The sequence below is a fragment of the Bombina bombina genome, chromosome 3 (genome assembly GCF_027579735.1).
Source record: "Bombina bombina isolate aBomBom1 chromosome 3, aBomBom1.pri, whole genome shotgun sequence".
In the NCBI taxonomy this organism is placed as follows: Eukaryota; Metazoa; Chordata; class Amphibia; order Anura; family Bombinatoridae; genus Bombina; species Bombina bombina.
Genome location: NC_069501.1, coordinates 310,393,851 through 310,416,428, shown reverse-complemented (window position 1 = coordinate 310,416,428; position 22,578 = coordinate 310,393,851). Strand labels below are relative to the sequence as shown.

Here is a 22,578-nt window from a genome sequence, read left to right as displayed (position 1 = left end):
TACAAACGATAAGATTAGATGGGTACAGTTAGAGTTAGACCTCACGCAAATAAATTTCATTTTTAAGCTTTTATGGTCAATTAAATCAGCGAGACCCCCAAATTGGCAAATATTCTTCACAATAGCACACACAGTATATCTGTGGGACAGACTTACTACCACATTTCCACTGATCTCAAATGGTTCTAGAGCAACCCCTTTGGATTAAACAAATCAAACTTACTCCAATGCAAGCGCTATTACACCAACCTATCCCGGACCTAACACCAAAAGGAAATAAACTAGCTATAACCATATGCACGGTCACTAGATTAAGTATAGCTTCTGGAAATGTGATATACCCACCTTTTCCCTTATCACTCACAAAATTAAACACATTCACCAACTATCCAGCTTATCAGCAAGTCTATTAGATCAGAGAGACAACTTTTTAAAGATCTGGGAACCTTGGATAATGTATTCCGAAGCTTTAAATATTAGGGCTCGACAGATGAGGTTGGAAACGGACCGGACCCCTTCAAACTTTCTCCCTCAATAGCAGTGTGCCCATGATCAGCTTTCTATTGATAGATGAGTAGTTATTTTTGTCTCTCTTAACAGATGCCAATATACACTATTCTTTTTTCATAACTCATGTTCTGAGAGAGAAGGGCAGCTATTTCTATGCCACTCCATGTTACTGGAAAAGAGTGTAAGTTCTACACAGTTGTGTGACAAATGTACGTTGAATATCTAATCATTTATTTACTTTTTTAATGATAATTTTCTCTGACGTACCTATGATGTAATGATACTGAAAATACTGTAAATTCAATTAAAATTATTTCAGCAAAAAAACAAAAAACAGCACAAAAAAGAAGCATGTTAAAAATGTTGAGCTGTCAATTTAAATCATATAAAATAAGTGAAAAACATAAGAAGCAATAATATACAGGAACAGACCCCTGCTCCAAAGTAAAATAACAAAAGCCCATATTATATATTAGGGAATTTATTATAAAATATGCACTGAACTTGAGTAGAATAAATGCACTGTCATAAGATACCGTAAGAGAACTTAAAAAGCAATGTTGTATGGCATTATTTGTATGAGGAAAAACTGATATGCGGCCACCTTCAGAACAATTTCCCCTCATATTACTGAGGCACTAACACTCAGGGCAGAGCCAACATCACCGCTCCGTCACAGACAGATAAAGCAATGGTGTCAGATGAGCGGAGTCAGCAAACTGCTGTAAATAGCGCCGTTCCGTGCTAGATGCCAAAGAAGGAAGGCGGAGTCTAAATGATGCCTGTTACATGCGCCCAAACAGAAACTGTGCTTTCTCTCATAAAGTACAAAAGTTAACACCGCTCCGACTAGGAGCGTAAGAGAATAGAGGATAAAACAAAATCTGTCTGAGGAGTGAATGGAGCATTAACCCAAACGCTCTCTTCCAGAACAGATAGATCCTCAAAATACATACACCTTGTACAATATCGTCCTTTGCAGGGACAGTTAAACCAGTGCAGATTCACAAGTTCTATGTATCATTCAAGTCTGCAGCCAAATCTCATTTATACAAATAAAAAATGAGCCCCACATAACTGGTTAACCCCTTCATCACCAATGAAGGGGAAGCAGTCTCTCTCACATAAATTGCCACATCAAGTGCCTGCACTCTGCCATAAAAAATATCCTACTAGGCTATATAATGTCCCAATTAATTTTTGCAGGATCTTTTAAAGTGCACAGTTTCCCATACTTTGAAGACAAAAGGGGCACTTACCTGCATCTAGCCATCTGGTAGGAGGACAGCTTACACGGTATGAGAGGACACAGAGACCTGTAAAAAATGGAGAGAACAGAGTAAACCTACTCTGGCTTTCTATACCATGGGCAGCAAATATATTAGGAAAATGCAGCAAGGCCCACCTCACAAGTTCCTTATGCTTTGAAGCCACCACTACCCTACTGAAGAGATTAATGTGGACTTTGTCTAGACTCAATCTTTGAAACAAAGGAAAGAACAAAGTAAACCTACTCTGGCTTTCTAAAATAGTTAAATTCTTGCTTGTAGCGAAAGAAATCCAATTTTCTTCAAACACCAAAACTTCATCCCCTCCATGCACCAAGGCGAAGAGAATGACTGGGGTTTGTGGGAAGGGAAGTGATACTTAACAGCTTTGCTGTGATGCTCTTTGCCTCCTCCTGCTGGCCAGGAGTGATATTCCCAACAGTAAATGATGACGTTGTGGACTCACCATATCTTAGGAAAGAAAGCAATCCTCGGAGTTGGGGAACAAATTTAGAGCAGAAGGAAGCAAGTTTTCTTCCAGGATAACCTAATGGCTTGATTCATGCATCCTTCCCAAAGATCAATCTTCCAGATTCCAGCCTTGCTGAAACACCCCCAGATCATCACCAATCCTTCACCAAATTTCACAGTGTGTTCGAGACACTGTGGCTTGAAGGTCTCTCCTGGTCTCCATCTAACAATTAGATGACCAGGTGTTGGGCAAAGCTAAAAATGTGACTCATCAGAGAAGATGACCTGGAATTGGCAGATTTATCTTTCTGAAGAACGCATGAATCAAGCCACATACAAGGTTATCCTGGAAGAAAACTTGTTTCCTTCTACTCTGGCTTTTTAAGGGGTATGTTGGTGGACTGTAAAACAATGCAAATTGTGCTAATAAAATGGCAGTAACATTATACACAAAATGTAAGTCCCCATACAATTTTTTAATTCTGCATAAAAAGTATAATGAATTTTCTTTATTTTTTGCCTGCTTTTCCTGTAGAATAAATCTTAAAATGGCAGTTTTCTATCCCCCTCCCCAATGAGAAACTGGAGCGATTGATATGTGCAGGATTACTGAATTTTGTCCCCAACTAAACATACAAAAAGGAGAAAAGATTAATATAATCAAAGGTGTGTCCCCATACTGCAAAATGATGCAAATGTTTATACCAAAAGTAGTTTTAAATGCTGGTAAAACCTTTATTATGTATACAGTTATTCATTTCTGATGGTTATATAAAATAAATGTAACGTTCCATTAAATGCTTTCAAAGCATTTCTTTTGTATGCAGATATTTTTCAATGCAGTGCTTAATTGCTGATATACTGTATGTTATATCAAAATATCTTAAATGCCCCGTGATAGTATAAGGGGGTGTTAGTTGTATAGATCTATTCTCTTTTAGAAATTACATCATTTTTTGAACGAATAGGCTACACATTCTGGGATTCTAAGGCAAACAGATACTAAACTTTAGATTCCTATATAACACATAGCATTGTTAATTCCTGGTCATAATGCCAATACCATGAATATAAATATATAGTAAAGATGATATTTCAAGGACTGCCTATATTCTCATAAAAAGAACATATTGCTTGAGCAATGAGACATAATTTAAAAGTATATGTATATATCATTAGAGCAATAAAAGTTTAAAAAAAGGATCAGATGAACATATTTATATTCACAAATGTTCATATTGAACTTCCACAGAAAATGTGGAGATTCCAGTCAGTTTCTACACATTATTAGGTCCATCTTCCATAGCTTTGCCGTTGAGATGCAGGGTACTGTTTTGCATATTGTCCTTAGTTTCCTGGTCAGTCATTTCAAGATCCACTTCATCATACTTTCTCCGGTATAATGTTCTGCAGATAACTGTTATGAGGAACATTTCCATTATGAGGAGCTGCTGGTTCATGTCTGATAAAATAGAAATAGAAATATACAGATATTTAATAATAAGGAAGTTTAGATTTGCTGTCATTAAAGGGACAGTCTAGTCCAAAATAAACTTTCATGATTCAGATAGGGCATGTCATTTTAAACAACTTTCCAATTTATTTTTTCACCAACTTTGCCTAGGAGATTCATATGCTAATTTCTAAGCCCTTGAAGGCCGCCTCTTCTCTAAATGCATTTTGACAGATTTTTACCACTAGAGGGTATTAGTTCATGTGTGTCATATTGATAACATTGAGCTCATGCACCTGAAGTGACCTAGGAATCAGCACCGTTTGGCTAAAATGCAAGTCTGTCAATAGAACTGAAATAAGGGGTCAGTTTGCAGAGGCTTAATTACAAAATATTCACAGAGGTAAAAATGTATTAATATAATTGTGTTGATTATGCAAGACTAGGGAATGGGTAATAAAGGGATTATCTATCTTTTAAAACAATAAAAATTCATTATTCAAATAGGGCATGTAATTTTAAACAACTTTCCAATTTACCTTTAGCACAAATTTTGCATTGTTCTCTTGGTATTCTTAAGTCAAAGCTAAACCTAGGAGGTTCATATGCTAATTTCTTAGGCCTTGAAGGCCGCCTCTAATCTGAAAGCATTTTGACAGTTTTTCCCCACAAGAGGGCATTAGTTCATGTGTTTCACATAGATAACTGAGCTCATGCACGTGAATTTACAGAGGAGTAAGCACTGATTGGCTAAAATGCAAGTCTGTCAAATGAACTGAAATAAGGGGGTAGTCTGCAGAGGCTTAGATACAAGGTAATTACAGAGGTAAAACGTGTATTATGATAACTGTTGGCTAGATTACGAGTTGTGCGTTAGGGTAAAAAAGCAGCGTTAGGACCTCTTTTTTACGCCCGCTGGTATTACGAGTCTTGAAGGTTTAGGGTGGCCGCACACTTCTTTGGCCTTACCGCAAAACGACTTACGAAAAACTTCGTAAAGTCTTTTTTCTATGGGACATATATAGCGCCGGTATTACGAGTCTGTCCTGGGAGGCCAAAAAGTGAGCGGTACACCCTACCCTGTCAAGAGTCCTAACGCATTTGAAAGTCAGTAGTTATGAGTTTTATGGTACAACGCCGTAACATAAAACTCATAACTAAAGTGCTAAAAAGTACACTAACACCCATAAACCACCTATAACCCCTAAACCGAGGCCCTCCCGCAATGCAAACACTATAAAAAAATTATTAACCCATAATCTGCCGCTCTGGACACCGCCGCCACCTACATTATATTTATGAACCCCAAATCTGCTGCCCCCAACATCGCCGACACCTACATTATATATATTAACGCCTAATCTGCCACCCCGACATTGCCGACACCTACATTATTAACCCCTAATCTGCCGCTCCGGACACCGCCACACCTACATTATATGTATTAACCCCTAATCTGCTGCCCCCAACATCGTCAACACCTACATACTATTTATTAACCCTTAATCTGCCGCCCCCAACGTCGCCACCACTATATTAAAGTTATTAACCCCTAAACCTAAGTCTAACCCTAACCCTAACACCCCCTAAAATAAATATAATTACAATAAATCTAAATAAAATTACTATCATTAACTAAATTATTCCTATTTAAAACTAAATACTTACCTGTAAAATAAACCCTAACGGCTAGATTTAGAGTTTTGTCGGTAAGGACCCGTGTATCTAACGCTGGCTTTTTTCTGTCCGCACCTTTAAAATAACTCTGGTATTGAGAGTCCACAGAATGGCTGCGTTAGGCTCCAAAAAAGGAGCGTAGAGCATATTTAACGCCACTGCAACTCTCGATACCAGAGTTGCTTACGGACGCGGCCAGCCTCAAAAACGTGCTTGTGCACGATTCCCCCATAGGAAACAATGGGGCTGTTTGAGCTGAAAAAAAATATAACACCTGCAAAAAAGCCGCATTCAGCTCCTAACGCAGTCCCATTGTTTGCTATGGGGAAACACTTCCTACGTCTGCACCTAACACTCTAACATGTACCCCGAGTCTAAACACCCCTAGCCTTACACTTATTAACCCCTAATCTGCCGCCCCCACTATCACTGACCCCTGCATATTATTATTAACCCCTAATCTGCCGCTCCGTAAACCGTTGCTACTTACATTATCCCTATGTACCCCTAATCTGCTGCCCCTAACACCGCCGACCCCTATATTATATTTATTAACCCCTAATCTGCCCCCCACAACGTCGCCTCCACCTGCCTACACTTATTAACCCCTAATCTGCCGAGCAGACCGCACCACTATTATTATAAAGTTATTAACCCCTAATCCGCCTCACTAACCCTATAATAAATAGTATTAACCCCTAATCTGCCCTCCCTAACATCGCCGACACCTAACTTCAATTATTAACCCCTAATCTGCCGACCTAATCTCGCCGCTATTCTAATAAATGTATTAACCCCTAAAGCTAAGTCTAACCCTAACACTAACACCCCCCTAAGTTAAATATAATTTAAATCTAACGAAATTAATTAACTCTTCTTAAATAAATTATTCCTATTTAAAGCTAAATACTTACCTGTAAAATAAATCCTAATATAGCTACAATATAAATTATAATTATATTATAGCTATTTTAGGATTAATATTTATTTTACAGGTAACTTTGTATTTATTTTAACCAGGTACAATAGCTATTAAATAGTTAAGAACTATTTAATAGCTAAAATAGTTAAAATAATTACAAATTTACCTGTAAAATAAATCCTAACCTAAGTTACAATTAAACCTAACACTACACTATCAATAAATAAATTAAATAAAATACCTATAATTATCTACAATTAAACCTAACACTACACTATCAATAAATAAATTAAATACAATTCCTACAAATAAATACAATGAAATAAACTAACTAAAGTACAAAAAATAAAAAAGAACTAAGTTACAAAAAATAAAAAAATATTTACAAACATTAGAAAAATATTACAACAATTTTAAACTAATTACACCTACTCTAAGCCCCCTAATAAAATAACAAAGCCCCCCAAAATAAAAAAATGCCCTACCCTATTCTAAATTACTAAAGTTCAAAGCTCTTTTACCTTACCAGCCCTGAACAAAGCCCTTTGCGGGGCATGCCCCAAGAAGTTCAGCTCTTTTGTCTGTAAAAAAAAACATACAATACTCCCCCCCCAACATTACAACCCACCACCCACATACCCCTAATCTAACCCAAACCCCCCTTAAATAAACCTAACACTAAGCCCCTGAAGATCTTCCTACCTTATCTTCACCATACCAGGTTCACCGATCGATCCAGAAGAGCTCCTCCGATGTCCTGATCCAAGCCCAAGCAGGGGGCTGAAGAGGTCCATGATCCGGCTGAAGTCATCATCCAAGCGGGAGCTGAAGAGGTCCATGATCCGGCTGAAGTCTTCATCCAAGCGGGAGCTGAAGAGGTCCATGATCCGGATGAAGTCTTCTATCAACGGCATCTTCAATCTTCTTTCTTCGGGAGCCATCATCTTCCATCCGACGCGGAACATCCTCTTCTCCCGACGCCTACTAGCCGAATGACAGTTCCTTTAAATGACGTCATCCAAGATGGCGTCCCTCGAATTCCGATTGGCTGATAGGATTCTATCAGCCAATCGGAATTAAGGTAGGAATATTCTGATTGGCTGATGGAATCAGCCAATCAGAATCAAGTTCAATCCGATTGGCTGATTCAATCAGCCAATCAGATTGAGCTCGCATTCTATTGGCTGTTCCTATCAGCCAATAGAATGCAAGCTCAATCTGATTGGCTGATCGGATCAGCCAATCGGATTGAACTTGATTCTGATTGGCTGATTTCATCAGCCAATCAGAATTTTCCTACCTTAATTCCGATTGGCTGATAGAATCCTATCAGCCAATCGGAATTCGAGGGACGCCATCTTGGATGACGTCATTTAAAGGAACTGTCATTCGGCTAGTAGGCGTCGGGAGAAGAGGATGTTCCGCGTCGGATGGAAGATGATGGCTCCCGAAGAAAGAAGATTGAAGATGCCGTTGATAGAAGACTTCATCCGGATCATGGACCTCTTCAGCTCCCGCTTGGATGAAGACTTCAGCCGGATCATGGACCTTTTCAGCTCCCGCTTGGATGATGACTTCAGCCGGATCATGGACCTCTTCAGCCCCCTGCTTGGGCTTGGATCAGGACATCGGAGGAGCTCTTCTGGATCGATCGGTGAACCTGGTATGGTGAAGATAAGGTAGGAAGATCTTCAGAGGCTTAGTGTTAGGTTTATTTAAGGGGGGTTTGGGTTAGATTAGGGGTATGTGGGTGGTGGGTTGTAATGTTGGGGGGGGTATTGTATGTTTTTTTTTACAGGCAAAAGAGCTGAACTTCTTGGGGCATGCCCCGCAAAGGGCCCTGTTCAGGGCTGGTAAGGTAAAAGAGCTTTGAACTTTAGTAATTTAGAATAGGGTAGGGCATTTTTTTATTTTGGGGGGCTTTGTTATTTTATTAGGGGGCTTAGAGTAGGTGTAATTAGTTTAAAATTGTTGTAATATTTTTCTTATGTTTGTAAATATTTTTTTATTTTTTGTAACTTAGTTCTTTTTTATTTTTTGTACTTTAGTTAGTTTATTTCATTGTAGTTATTTGTAGGTATTGTATTTAATTAATTTATTGATAGTGTAGTGTTAGGTTTAATTGTAGGTAATTGTAGGTATTTTATTTAATTTATTTATTGATAGTGTAGTGTTAGGTTTAATTGTAACTTAGGTTAGGATTTATTTTACAGGTAATTTTGTAATTATTTTAACTAGGTAGATATTAAATAGTTCTTAACTATTTAATAGCTATTGTACCTGGTTAAAATAAATACAAAGTTACCTGTAAAATAAATATTAATCCTAAAATAGCTATAATATAATTATAATTTATATTGTAGCTATATTAGGATTTATTTTACAGGTAAGTATTTAGCTTTAAATAGGAATAATTTATTTAATAAGAGTTAATTAATTTCGTTAGATTTAAATTATATTTAACTTAGGGGGGTGTTAGTGTTAGGGTTAGACTTAGCTTTAGGGGTTAATACATTTATTAGAATAGCGGTGAGCTCCGGTTGGCAGATTAGGGGTTAATGTTTGAAGTTAGGTGTCGGCGATGTTAGGGAGGGCAGATTAGGGGTTAATACTATTTATTATAGGGTTAGTGAGGCGGATTAGGGGTTAATAACTTTATTATAATAGCGGTGCGGTCCTGTCGGCAGATTAGGGGTTAATAAGTGTAGGCAGGTGGAGGCGACGTTGAGGGCGGCAGATTAGGGGTTAATAAATATAGTATAGGGGTCGGCGGTGTTAGGGACAGCAGATTAGGGGTACATAGCTATAATGTAGGTGGCGGCGCTTTGCGGTCGGCAGATTAGGGGTTAATTATTGTAGGTAGCTGGCGGCGACGTTGTTGGGGCAGGTTAGGGGTTAATAAATATAATACAGGGGTCGGCGGTGTTAGGGGCAGCAGATTAGGGGTACATAAGTATAACGTAGGTGGCGATCGGCAGATTAGGGGTTAAAAAAATGTAATCGAGTGGCGGCGATGTGGGGGGACCTCGGTTTAGGGGTACATAGGTAGTTTATGGGTGTTAGTGTACTTTAGAGCACAGTAGTTAAGAGCTTTATGAACCGGCGTTAGCCCAGAAAGCTCTTAACTACTGACTTTTTTCTGCGGCTGGAGTTTTGTCGTTAGATTTCTAACGCTCACTTCAGACACAACTCTAAATACCGGACTTAGAAAGATCCCATTGAAAAGATAGGATACGCAAATTACGTAAGGGGATCTGCGGTATGGAAAAGTCGCGGCTGAAAAGTGAGCGTTAGACCTTTTTTGAGTGACTCCAAATACCGGCGGTAGCCTAAAACCAGCGTTAGGAGCCTCTAACGTTGGTTTTCACGGCTACCGCCAAACTCCAAATCTAGGCCTTAGATAGCTACAATATAACTAATAGTTACATTGTAGCTATCTTAGGGTTTATTTTTATTTTACAGGCAAGTTTGTATTTATTTTAACTAGGTACAATAGTTATTAAATAGTTATTAACTATTTAATAACTACCTAGCTAAAATAAATACAAAAGTACTTGTAAAATAAAACCTAACCTAAGTTACACTAACACCTAACACTACACTATAATTAAATAAATTAACTAAATTAAATACAATTACCTAAATTAAAATAAATTAGCTAAAGTAAAACAAAACAAAACACTAAATTACAGAAAATAATAAACAAATTAATGTTCTTTAAACTAATTACACGTAATCTAATAGCCCTATTAAAATATAAAGCCCCCCAAAATAAAAAAAAAACCCTAGCCTAAACTAAACTACCAATATCCCTTAAAAGGGCCCTAACCTAAAAATAAAACCCACCCAATACACCCTTAAAAAAACCTAACACTAACCCCCTGAAGATCGACTTACTGGGAGAAGTCTTCAACCAAGTCGGGCCGAAGTCCTCAACGAAGCCGGGAGAAGTCTTCATCCAAGCCGGGCAAAGTGGTCCTCCAGATGGGCAGAAGTCTTCATCCAGACGGCATCTTCTATCTTCATCCATCCGGGGCGGAGCAGGTCCATCTTCAAGACATCCGACGCGGAGCATCCTCTTCATCCGATGACTAAAGCTGAATGAAGGTACCTTTAAGTGGCGTCATCCAAGATGGCGTCCCTTAGATTCTGATTGGCTGATAGAATTCTATCAGCCAATCGGAATTAAGGTAGAAAAAATCCTATTGGCTGATGCAATCAGCCAATAGGATTGAAGTTCAATCTTATTGGCTGATCCAATCAGCCAATAGGATTGAGCTTGCATTCTATTGGCTGATTGGAACAGCCAATAGAATGCAAGCTCAATCCTATTGGCTGATTGGATCAGCCAATAGGATTGAACTTCAATCCTATTGGCTGATTGCATTAGCCCAATAGGATTTTTTCTACCTTAATTCCGATTGGCTAATAGAATTCTATCAGCCAATTGGAATCTAAGGGACGCCATCTTGGATAATGTCACTTAAAGGTACCTTTATTCAGCTTTGGTCGTCGGATGAAGAGGATGCTCCGCATCGGATGTCTTGAAGATGGACCTGCTCCGCGCCGGATGGATGAAGATAGAAGATGCCATCTGGATGAAGACTTCTGCCCGTCTGGAGGACCACTTCACCCGGCTTGGATGAAGACTTCTCCCGGCTTCGTTGAGGACTTTGGCCCGGCTTGGATGAAGACTTCTCCCGGTAAGTCGATCTTCAGGGGGTTAGTGTTAGGTTTTTTTAAGGGTGTATTGGGTGGGTTTGATTTTTAGGTTAGGGACTTTGGGCTGCAATAGAGCTAACTGCCCTTTTAAGGGCAATGCCCATCCAAATACCCTTTTCAGGGCAATGGGGAGCTTAGGTTTTTTTAGATAGTATTTCATTTGGGGGGTTGGTTGTGTGGGTGGTGGGTTTTACTGTTGGTGGAGTTGTTTGTATTTTTCTTTACAGGTAAAAGAACTGATTACTTTGGGGCAATGCCCTGCAAAAGGCCCTTGTAAGGGATATTGGTAGTTTAGTTTAGGCTAGGGGTTTTTTTATTTTAGGGGGGCTATTAGATTAGGTGTAATTAGTTTAAATATCTGTAATTTGTTTATTATTTTCTGTAATTTAGTGTTTTTTTTTTGTACTTTAGCTAATTTAATTTAAGTGATTGTATTTCATTTAAGGAAATAATTTAATTGTAGTGTAGTGTTAGGTGTAATTGTAACTTAGGTTAGGTTTTATTTTACAGGTACTTTTTTATTTATTTTAACTAGGTAGTTATTAAATAGTTAATAACTATTTATTAACTATTGTACCTAGTTAAAATAAATACAAACTTGCCTGTAAAATAAATATAAACCCTAAGCTAGATACAATGTAACTATTAGTTATATTGTAGCTATCTTAAGGTTTATTTTACAGGTAAGTATTTCGTTTTAAATAGAAATAATTTAGTTAATGATAGTAATTTTATTTAGATTTATTTAAATTATATTTAAGTTAGGGGGTGTTAGGGTTAGGGTTAGACTTAGGTTTAGGGGTTAATAACTTTAATATAGTGGCGGCGATGTTGGGGGGCGGCAGATTAGGGGTTTATAAATAGTAGATAGGTTGCGGCGACATTGGGGGCGGCAGATTAGGGGTTAATAAATAGTATGTAGGTGTCGGCGATGTTGGGAGCAGCAGAATAGGGGTTAATACATATAATGTAGGTGGCGGCGGTGTCCGGAGTGGCAGATTAGGGGTTAATAATTATAATGTAGGCGTCGGCGATGTCGGGTTGAATAAGTGTAAGATTAGGGGTGTTTAGACTCGGGGTTCATGTTAGGGTGTTAGGTGTAGAAAAAACTTTTATTTTCCCATAGGAATCAATGCAGCTGCATTAAGGAGCTTTACGCTGCTTTTTTGCAGGTGTTAGACTTTTTCTCAGCCGGCTCTCTCCGTCGATTCCTATGGGGAAATCGTGCACAAGCAGGTACGACCAGTTCACCGCTGACTTAAGCAGCGCTGGTGTTGGAGTGCGGTAATGAGCAAAATTTTGCTCAACGCTCACTTCTTGTCTTTTAACGACGGGTTTCTGAAAACTGTAGGTAAGTGAGCGGTGAAGGAAAACTGCTCGTTAGCACCGCATAGCCTCTAACGCAAAACTCGTAATCTGGGCCTGTGTTTGTTATGCAAAACTGGGGAATGGGTAATAAAGGGATTATCTATAATTTAAAGGGTCAGTCAAGTCCAAAAAAAACTTTCATTATTTAGATAGGGAATGTTATTTTAAACAACTTTCCAATTTACTTTTATCACCAATTTTGCTTTGTTCTCTTGGTATTCTTAGTTGAAAGCTAAACCTAGGAGGTTCATATGCTAATTTCTTAGACCTTGAAGACTGCCTCTAAGCTGAATGAATTTTGACCACTAGAGGGCATTAGTTCATGTGTTTCATATAGATAACATTGAGCTCATGCACATGAAGTTACCCTGGAGTGAGCACTGATTGGCTAAAATGCAAGTCTGTCAAAAGAAATGAAAGGGGGCAGTTTGCAGAGGCTTAGATACAAGGTAATCACAGAGGTAAAAAGTGTATTTCTATAACAGTGTTGGTTATGCAAAACTGGGGAATGGGTAATAAAGGGATTATCTTTCTTTTTAAACAATAAAAATTCTGGTGTTGACTGCCCCTTTAATTACTGTGTTTTTAGTACATGCAGATGCGCTGCAGAATCTGTTGGCGCTCTACAAATATTATTGATAATAATAATAAATAATACTGTTGTTAAACGAACATGAAAACCAACATTTTTCTTTCATAATTCAGATAGAGAATGCAATTTTATGCTAATTTCCTGTTTACTTCTATTATCTAATTTGCTTCATTCCCTTAATACCTTTTGTTAAAAAAGCAACAATGTACTACTAGGAGCTAGCTGAATTCACCAGGTGAGCCAATAATATGAGGCATATATGTGCACCACCAATCAGCAGCTTCTGAGCCTACCTAGGTATCATTTTCATTATAGGATACCAAGAGAACATAACAAATTAGACCATAAAAGTAAATTGGATTTAGACCGTATTTGGACGAATACAGATTTGTCTGAATCTGAATGCGCATGTCCATAAATTACTGCAAATCGATCTTCCAGTATCATAGATAATTCCTCCTTCTTCTAAAATCTCCACCCCATCTCTCTATACCTGTCGACAACTCCATCATTACCCCTACCCCCCATGCCCAATGTCTTAGGGTCACATTTGACTCTGATCTTTCTTCCACTACGCACATTCAGCCTGCTGCTTCCACCTTAAAACCATCTCTAAAATTAGACATTTTCTTACACATGACACAACTAAGATTTTAGTCCACTCTCTCGCCTTGACTACTGCAACTCCGTCCTCTCTGGTCTCCCTAGCTGCCATCTAGCTCCTTTACAATCCATACTGAATGCCTCTGCCAGGCTCATCTTCCTTACACGTCACTCTTCATCTGCTGCACCTCTCTGCCAATCCCTTCACTGACTTCCTCTTGCCTCCAGGATTAAACACAAAATTCTGACTCTGATATACAAGGCTCTCAGCTTCACTTCTCCCCCTATATCTCAGACCTTTTCTCCAGATACTTTTAGTCTCATCCCCTTTCCTCTGCTCACGACCTCCTACTCTCCTCCTCTCTTGTTACCTTCTCTCCTCCTCTCTTGTTACCTTCTCACACTCCCACTTACAGGACTTCTCCAGACTTGCCCCCATCTTGTGGAACTCTCTGCATTGCCCCACAAAACTCTCCCCTAGTTTTGAAAGTTTCAAGCGCTCCCTAAAGACTCCAGGGATGCATTCCAGGGATGCATTCAACCTACACTAATCTTTCCTAATACCAGTTGCTCTCCTCCATTGTTATCCACCATGAACCCCCTTAGCATGTAAGCCTTAGAGCCCAACAGTACGACTCTCGGCAGGGCCCTCTACCAATTTGATCCCTATAAATGTTACCTTGTATACGCCTATGTTTATAATACATGAGCTTATTAGAACATGTGTCTTAATATTTAATGGACAATGTACTGTATTTTTCACCTTTAATATGTTCCTAATGTTATACTGTGTTATACTGACTGAATGGTTTTAAATTAATATATCTACTTTTTTAAGCTCTGTATATACATACAGATAGAGAATACATCTGTAAACAACTATCTAGTTTACTTCTATTATCTAATGTACTTCATTTTCTTGGTATCCTTTGTTGAAGAAGCATCAATGCACTACTGGGAGCTAGCTATAATCATTTGATGAGCCAATAACATGAGACATATAGGTTTAGCCACCAATAAACAGCTCTCTGGCCTACCTAGGTATGCTTTTCAGCAATGGATACCAAGAAAACAAACAAATGAGATATTGGAAGTACATTGGAAAGTTGTTTAAATTCACATGCTCTATTTAAATCTTGAAATAAAAAAAGGCTTTTTCTGTCCTTTTAAAGAAAATAAAAAGGTAAGCACAGCAGATATGAATATCTATAGTCAGGGATTTGAAAAATATACTGGTGTCCTACTTATTGAGGACATCCATGCTGGTCTTGCAGATTTAGAAAATGTCACTTGGCAGCGCTAGCTGTGTGTTTATGGAGAAGGCACTGAGAATGTTTAGTTATATAGGATATCATGTAATTGTGTCCCTATTCCTCAACATGGGTAGTGGCTTGAAAATGTAATTTTATAATACAATTTACAAGTGTTTACAGTCCCTTTAAAGACACCGGGGTAGATTTATCAAACCCCGGGTAGACATGATTCGCTATAGCGAATCATGTCTGCCCTGCATCGCTAAATGCCGACAGCATATGCTGTCGTCATTTAACATTGCACAAGCATTTCACAAGAAATGCTTGTGCAATGCCGCCCCCTGCACATTCGCGGCCAAACGGACGCTAGCAGGGGTTGTCAATAATGCCGATCGTATAGGGATGATTGCAGTCTGCCACCTAAAATGTGGAGAGCGAGTTAAGGAGCAGCGGTCTTAAGACCACTGCTTCTTAACTCCTGTTTCCGCATCCGCTACTTAGTAAATTAGTAAATATACCCCACAACTTAGAGGTAGTTCTATGCCTTCAATTGTTTTTTTAAGGGGGTGTCAAAATTTCCGAATATTTATGAAGGATGGCAGGTGGGTGGTGCTCTCTATATATACTGTATATAATAACAGGCCATAATGGGTAGTCATTGGTTGTGAGTTATATAATAAACATACTTTTTTGAGGTAAAATTTTGTCCCTCAGTAACACCCACAGTGTGCATAAAGAACACAGTAAATGTGGAAGCTTCAACCACAGTGTGTATAGAACAAAATCACAATGTGCAAATAAAAAACACACAAAAAAACTACTAATCTTACATTGGGCTAGAGAACAAGTGGAGCGGTATTTAGAGCTTTCGTTCGAGTGTTAACTTCGCTAGATGGAAGCTTATTGCATGAGTCGGGTAGCGTGTATATTACAATTAAAAGGTAAAAAGTTTGCATGTGGACGAAACCCAACGCACGCAAAGAGTTGGACATCAGAAATTGCAACCGCGTTCACGTATTCTCCCCATAGGCTTCAATTGAGCGTGCAATCTTAAATAAGCCTAACATCCATACTCACGTGCTAACCCGATCGCATTTATTCAAGAGAGCTAAGTTCGACATCAATTATGAATATTTTACATTGCAAAGTTCTTCACATATAATATGTTCTATTTATTCGTAAATAAATATTTTTATATATATATATATATATAGAGAGAGAGAGAGAGAGTCCTTTTAAGATATGCACTCCTCATCCATATAATTGCCACAGTGCTGACAAATTTAAATCCAATTCTAATATGAAGAAAGCACTCGTTGGACTTGTAGAAGTATAATCCATAATATTTATTATACAGTTGTCATAACGTTTCAGGTACCGGACCGGACCCTTTGTCAAGTGATACAAGAAAACATGCATAACATCCCCACACCAATCCCCACCTTATAGAGCTCTATAAAGGTGGGGATTGGTGTGGGGATGTTATGCATGTTTTCTTGTATCACTTGACAAAGGGTCCGGTCCGGTACCTGAAACGTTATGACAACTGTATAATAAATATTATGGATTATACTAAAGCCTAACACTAACCCCCGAAGATCCACTTACAGTTCAGTTTCTGAAGAGCTTTGTTGAGGACTTCTGCCGCTTAGTTGAGGATGGATGTCTGCTCTTCAGAAACTGTAAGTGGATCTTCAGGGGTTAGTATTAGACTTTTTTAAGGGTTTATTTGGTGGGTTTTAATTTTAGATTAGGGTTTGGGCTTTTGAAAAAGAGCTAAATGCCCCTTTAAGGGCAATGCCCATACAAATGCCCTTTACAGGGCTATGGGGAGCTTAGGTTTTTTAGATTAGGTTTTTATTTGGGGGGGTTGGTTGTGTGGGTGGTGAGTTTTACTGTTGGGGGGGTATTTGTATTTTTTTTTTCAGGTAAGAGAGCTGATTTCTTTGGGGCAATGCCCCGCAAAAGGCCCTTTTAAGGGCCATTGGTAGTTTATTGTAGGCTAGGGTTTTTTATTTTGGGGGGCTTTTTTATTTTCATAAGGCTCTTCGATTAGGTGTAATTAGTTTAAATATTTGATTTTTTTTATTTTGTGTAACTTAGTGTTTATTTTTTTTGTAACTTAGTGTTTGTAATTTTTAACCCTTTAAGGACGCAGCTTTCAGTTTGCTCAATTGTTTTATGACGGAAAAATTACGTCATATGTCCTTAAGAGGTTAATAGTAGATTTAAATTATTTGAGTAGGGTTAGGTTTTTAAATATATAATATATTTAATTTAATTGTTAGTTTAATGTAATTTTAGTATAAGTTGGGGTAAATTAATTATTAGTTTAATATAGTTTAATGTAATTTTAGTCTAATAGTTAGGGTAGATTATTAGTTTAATATAGTTTAATGTAATTTTAGTATAACAGGGTAGATTAATTATTAGTTTAAAATAGTTTAATATAATTTTAGTATAACAGGGTAGATTAATTATTAGTTTAATATAGTTTAATGTAATTTTAGTATAGCAGGGTAGATTAATTATTAGTTTAAAATAGTTTAATGTAATTTTAGTATAACAGTTAGGGTAGATTAATTATTAGTTTAATGTAATTTTAGTATAACAGTTAAGGTAGATTAATTAGTAGTTTAATATAGTTTATTTTAAATCTTAAGGTAAGTTTAAATTTATTATAAGATAGGGATGAGTTAATATTTAATATAAACTTAGCGGGTTGTTTAGGTTTAGGGGTTAATAGGTGAATTTAGTTTATGGCAATGGGGGGGCTGGTGGTTTAGGGGTTAATAAATTTATTTAGTTGCGGTGGGCTCCGGGAGTGGCGGGATAGGGGTTAATAACTTTATGTAGGTGCCGGCGGTGTGGGGGGCGGCAGATTAGGGGTGTTTAGACTCAGGGTATGTTAGGGTGTTAGGTGTAAACATAACTTTTATTCTCCCATAGGAATCAATGGGATATCGGGCAGCAGCGAAAATAAGCTTTCGCTGCTTTCAGACTCCCATTGATTCCTATGGCATCCACAGCCTCCAGGGCGGCGGATTGAAAACCAGGTGCGCTGGGCCGGAATAGTGGCGAGAAAACCTGTTAGAAGTTTGATAACTTGCAAAAGTAGTCAGATAGTGCCGAATTTGCATTCGGAACATCTGTAATGACGTAAGCATCGATCTGTGTCAGACTGATACCGGCGGATCGTATGTTATGTCACAAATTTCAACTTTTGCCGGTCTGTACGCTTTGATAAATAAGGGGAATCAGGCTCGCCACAATTACGCTGCGGAATTCCAGCGTATTTGCAGTTGACGGCTTGATAAATAGGCCTCTTAGTCTAACCCTAACCCTAACACCCACTAACTTTAATGTAGTTGTCAACGAATCTCATAATCGATTAGTTGGTTTGCAATTAGTTGGTCTGTGCACAGCACCAGTTTCTTTACTCCATTGAGCTTCTGCACATGGTATTGTGTTATATGGTTATGCCCTTAGCTTAAAGGACGTCTACAGACATTTTACTTTTCACTTTTTTAGGACAGTATAAGTTTATTTTTAAGTTTACAACTACTCCTGTCTTATGTGCAACCCAGAAATAAAATAGGAGTCATAATTTGGATTGTTTATATTAATTCAGGTGATTTGGGACTATGCTTTGCATGATATAGTGCCAAGCTTGTTATTTACACCTAGCCTAGATTGATGGCATTTGTTATATGAATTGATGTCACTATTACCTGTCTGCACAATGTTTAGCGGATCGCTTGCTATAGCTGATTATATGTACTCTATAGATAAATGTGTAAGGCTGTGTCCTGTTACTTTTATATAGTCTTTAGCCCTTTTTGCCTTTTTTCCCTCTTTTTTTCCCCTATTTTTAATTAATTGTTGTTATATGTACCAAATTCATTCTCTGTAAGTATATATCTGTTATTTTAAGTGTGGGCTAGATATTTTCCCCCCTAACCTTTATAGATGGTTATTTACCACTGCATATAGATATTCAAGATATTGCTATGTTACAATGAAGTCCAGGCTTACTTTGCTGAGAGGCTCCTTGCATTGGTGGAGAACTAACAAAGATAAATAGCACACCTTGGTAATATTGGCAAAACCCTATTTATGCATCTCAGGCACCTCAACACCATCTGAGCACCTCTTCTCTGCTGCAGGCAAAATAGCTTGCAAAAAGAGAGCCAGCCTCAGCCAGGAGCATGTTGACATAATGTTATAAACAGTGGTAGTCTGTCTACCTCTTTTTACTTCTACCTCTTTTCGAACAGTTTGTGGTTTGGCTTTGCTTAATTATAAAAACTTGTTCTGCTGCTTAAAAAATTGCACCAACAGCTGTTTTAATGTAAAGTTTTAGTCAAAGTTTATATTTATAACACTCAGTATGTGGATTTTATTTTAAATATAGGAAAAAAATAATAAATTAATTTTTTATCCGATTAGTCGATTAATCAAAAAAATAATCGGCCGATTAATCGATTATGAAAATAATCATTAGTTGCAGCCCTACTACTATTAATAACTAAATAAATCCTATTTAAAACTAAATACTTACCTGTAAAATAAACCGTAAGCTGGCTACAATATAACTAATAGTTACATTGTAGCTAGCTTAGGTTTTATTTTTATTTCACAGGCAAGTTTGTATTTATTTTAGCTAGGTAGAATAGTTACTAAATAGTTATTAACTATTTACTAACTACCTAGCTAAAATAAATACAAATTTACCTGTAAAATAAAACCTAACCTGTCTTACACTAACACCTAACCTTACACTACAATTAAATACATTACATTAATTAAATACAATTAACTAAATTACAAAAAACAACAACACTAAATTACACAAAATAAAAAAAAGATATTATCAGATATTTAAACTAATTACACCTAATCTAATAGCCCTATCAAAATAAAAAAGCCCCCCCCCCCAAAATATAAAAACCCCTAGCCTAAACTAAACTACCAATAGTCCTTAAAATGGCCTTTTGCGGGGCATTACCCCAAAGAAATCAGCTCTTTTACCTGTAAAAAAAATACAAACACCCCCCAGGGCATTTAGCTCTTTTTTCCACCCAAAACCCTAATTTAAAAATAAAACCCACCCAATAAACCCTTAAAAAAGACTAACACTAACCCCCGAAGATCCACTTACAGTTTTTGAAGACCCGACATCCATCCTCAACGAATCCGGCAGAAGTCCTCAACGAAGCAGCAGAAGTCTTCATCCAGACGGCATCTTCTATCTTCATCCATCCGGCGCGGAGCGGGTCCATCTTCAAGACATCTGGCGCGGAGCATCCTCTTCAATCGACATCTTCTTCTGAATGAGGTTTCCCTTTAAATGACGTCATCCAAGATGGCGTCCCTTAGATTCCGATTGGCTGATAGATTTCTATCAGCCAATCGGAATTAAGGTTGAAAAAATCCTATTGGCTAATGCAATCAGCCAATAGGATTGAACTTCAGTCCTATTGGCTGATCTAATCAGCCAATAGGATTGAGCTCACATTCTATAGGCTGTTCCAATCAGCCAATGCATGAAGACAGAAGATGCCGTCTGGATGAAGACTTCTGCCCGTCTGGAGGACACATTAGAGCCCTTTCCAATAGGATTGAGCTTCAATCCTATTGGCTGATCCAATCAGCCAATAGGATTGAGCTTGGATTCTATTGGCTGATTGGAACAGCCAATAGAATGCGAGCTCAATCCTATTGGCTGATCCAATCAGCCAATAAGATGAAAGCTCAATCCTATTGGAAAGGACTCTAATGTGTTCATATATATGGTATGAACCTAAAAACAATACAATTTATACTTCAACACCCTGTGCATATTGAAGGTCGTCATGGTAACCATGTAAACGGACAAATGGTTACCATGACAACCTTCAATATGCACTTGCAAACACACAATGAATGTGAGTGACGCATCACATGATATCCACCAGTCACTATTAGTTGGCGGCATGGGATCGGCAACGCTGATGTGAATGTGTAAGGGTTACTGTATATTTGACTCTGTTACTGTCTCTTTAAACCCCTGCCTATTTAAGGCACCTCCTACCAGCACTCATTGCTGGTTAATTGAGATTGACTAAACTGGACTTTATCTCAATAGTCCGGTCCTGACTAACCTGTCTGAATCCTCACAGGCTTTAAACTACTTTCTCAGCTGTTTTCATCTAGCAAGTAAGTGTCACATCTCACGGACACCTCAACAACTTCTCTCGGCAGATCAGCTGGGACTTGCCTGCACTTGCCACAGAATCCGCTGTTTCTCTCCTGCTTGCGCTGCCAACTACTTCATCAGCTGCAGCCGTGTGCTCCTCTCCCTGCCTGTTGCGGTTACAGCGTCCCAGCTCACAGACCGCTTCGGTTTCACAACTACCGAACAGGTCAGATCTCCTCTCATATTATTGTGAAAGCTGCAGAATCCTATGAAAGTCGTTGTACTTTATATGTGAAACACAGCTCCTCTTAAGACTGTTGTTTAGAGTGTTCTCTTACAGTTTGTAATACTCTATGAATTTCACCCTCATACTTACGCCTCAGTGAGACGTTAGTTAAGACCAACTTGTTATTAGTGATGTTGCGAACCTAAAAATTTGGGTTCGCGAACGGAGAACTCGAACTTCCACAAAAGTTCGCGAACCGGCGAACCGGGCGAACCGCCATAGACTTCAATAGGCAGGTGAATTTTAAAACCCACAGGGACTCTTTCTGGCCACAATAGTGATGGAAAAGTTGTTTCAAGGGCACTAACACCTGGACTGTGGCATGCCGGAGGGGGATCCATGGCAAAACTCCCATGGAAAATTGCATAGTTGATGCAGAGTCTGGTTTTAATCCATAAAGGGCATAAATCACTTAACATTCCTAAATTGTTTGGAATAACGTGCTTTAAAACATCAGGTATGATGTTGTATCGATCAGGTAGTGTAAGGGTTACGTGTAAGGGTTACGCCCGCTTCACAGTGCGCAGTGTAGGTGATATACCTGCCCTGACCATGCTTTGCAGACCAGGTATCAGTGGTCAGATGGACCCTTGCCCCAACACTGTGTGCCAGACATGCCATTATAGCAGACTTATATGGCTTTGGCGTTGCTTTTTGGTAATTAGAAGGCTGCTAAATGCCACTGCGCACCACACATGTTTTATGCCCAGCAATGAAGGGGTTAATTATGGAGCATGTAGGCAGCTTGTAGAGTTAATTTTAACTTAAGTGTAGTGTAGTAGACAACCCAAAGTATTGATCTAGGCCCATTTTGGTATATTTCATGCCACCATTTCACCACCAAATGCGATCAAATAAGAAAAAATTGTTCACTTTTTCACAAACTTTAGGTTTCTCACAGAAATTATTTACAAACAACTTATGCAATTATGGCATAAATGGTTGTAAATGCTTCTCTGGGATCCCCTTTGTTCAGAAATAGCAGACTTATATGGCTTTGGCGTTGCTTTTTGGTAATTAGAAGGCTGCTAAATGCCACTGCGCACCACACGTGTTTTATGCCCAGCAGTGAAGGGGTTAATTAGGGAGCATGTAGGGAGCTTGTAGAGTTAATTTTAGCTTAAGTGTAGTGTAGTAGACAACCCAAAGTATTGATCTAGGCCCATTTTGGTATATTTCATGCCACCAAGTCACCGCCAAATGAGATCAAATTTAAAAAAAAACTTACATTTTTTCGCAATTTTAGGTTTCTCACTGAAATTATTTACAAACAGC

At 38.2% G+C, this 22,578-nt stretch overlaps 1 protein-coding gene across 1 annotated transcript in view; it reads right to left on the bottom strand.

The window, feature by feature from the left end:
• Positions 1 to 2,960: 2,960 nt before the first annotated feature.
• Positions 2,961 to 22,578, bottom strand: part of LOC128653237 (organic solute transporter subunit alpha-like) — a 130,312-nt gene continuing 110,694 nt past the window's right edge. Inside the window, exon 8 of the mRNA XM_053706420.1 lies at positions 2,961 to 3,711. Coding sequence (XP_053562395.1) covers positions 3,527 to 3,711 — 185 coding nt within the window. The 3' untranslated portion in view covers positions 2,961 to 3,526. The remainder of the gene's footprint in view (positions 3,712 to 22,578) is intronic.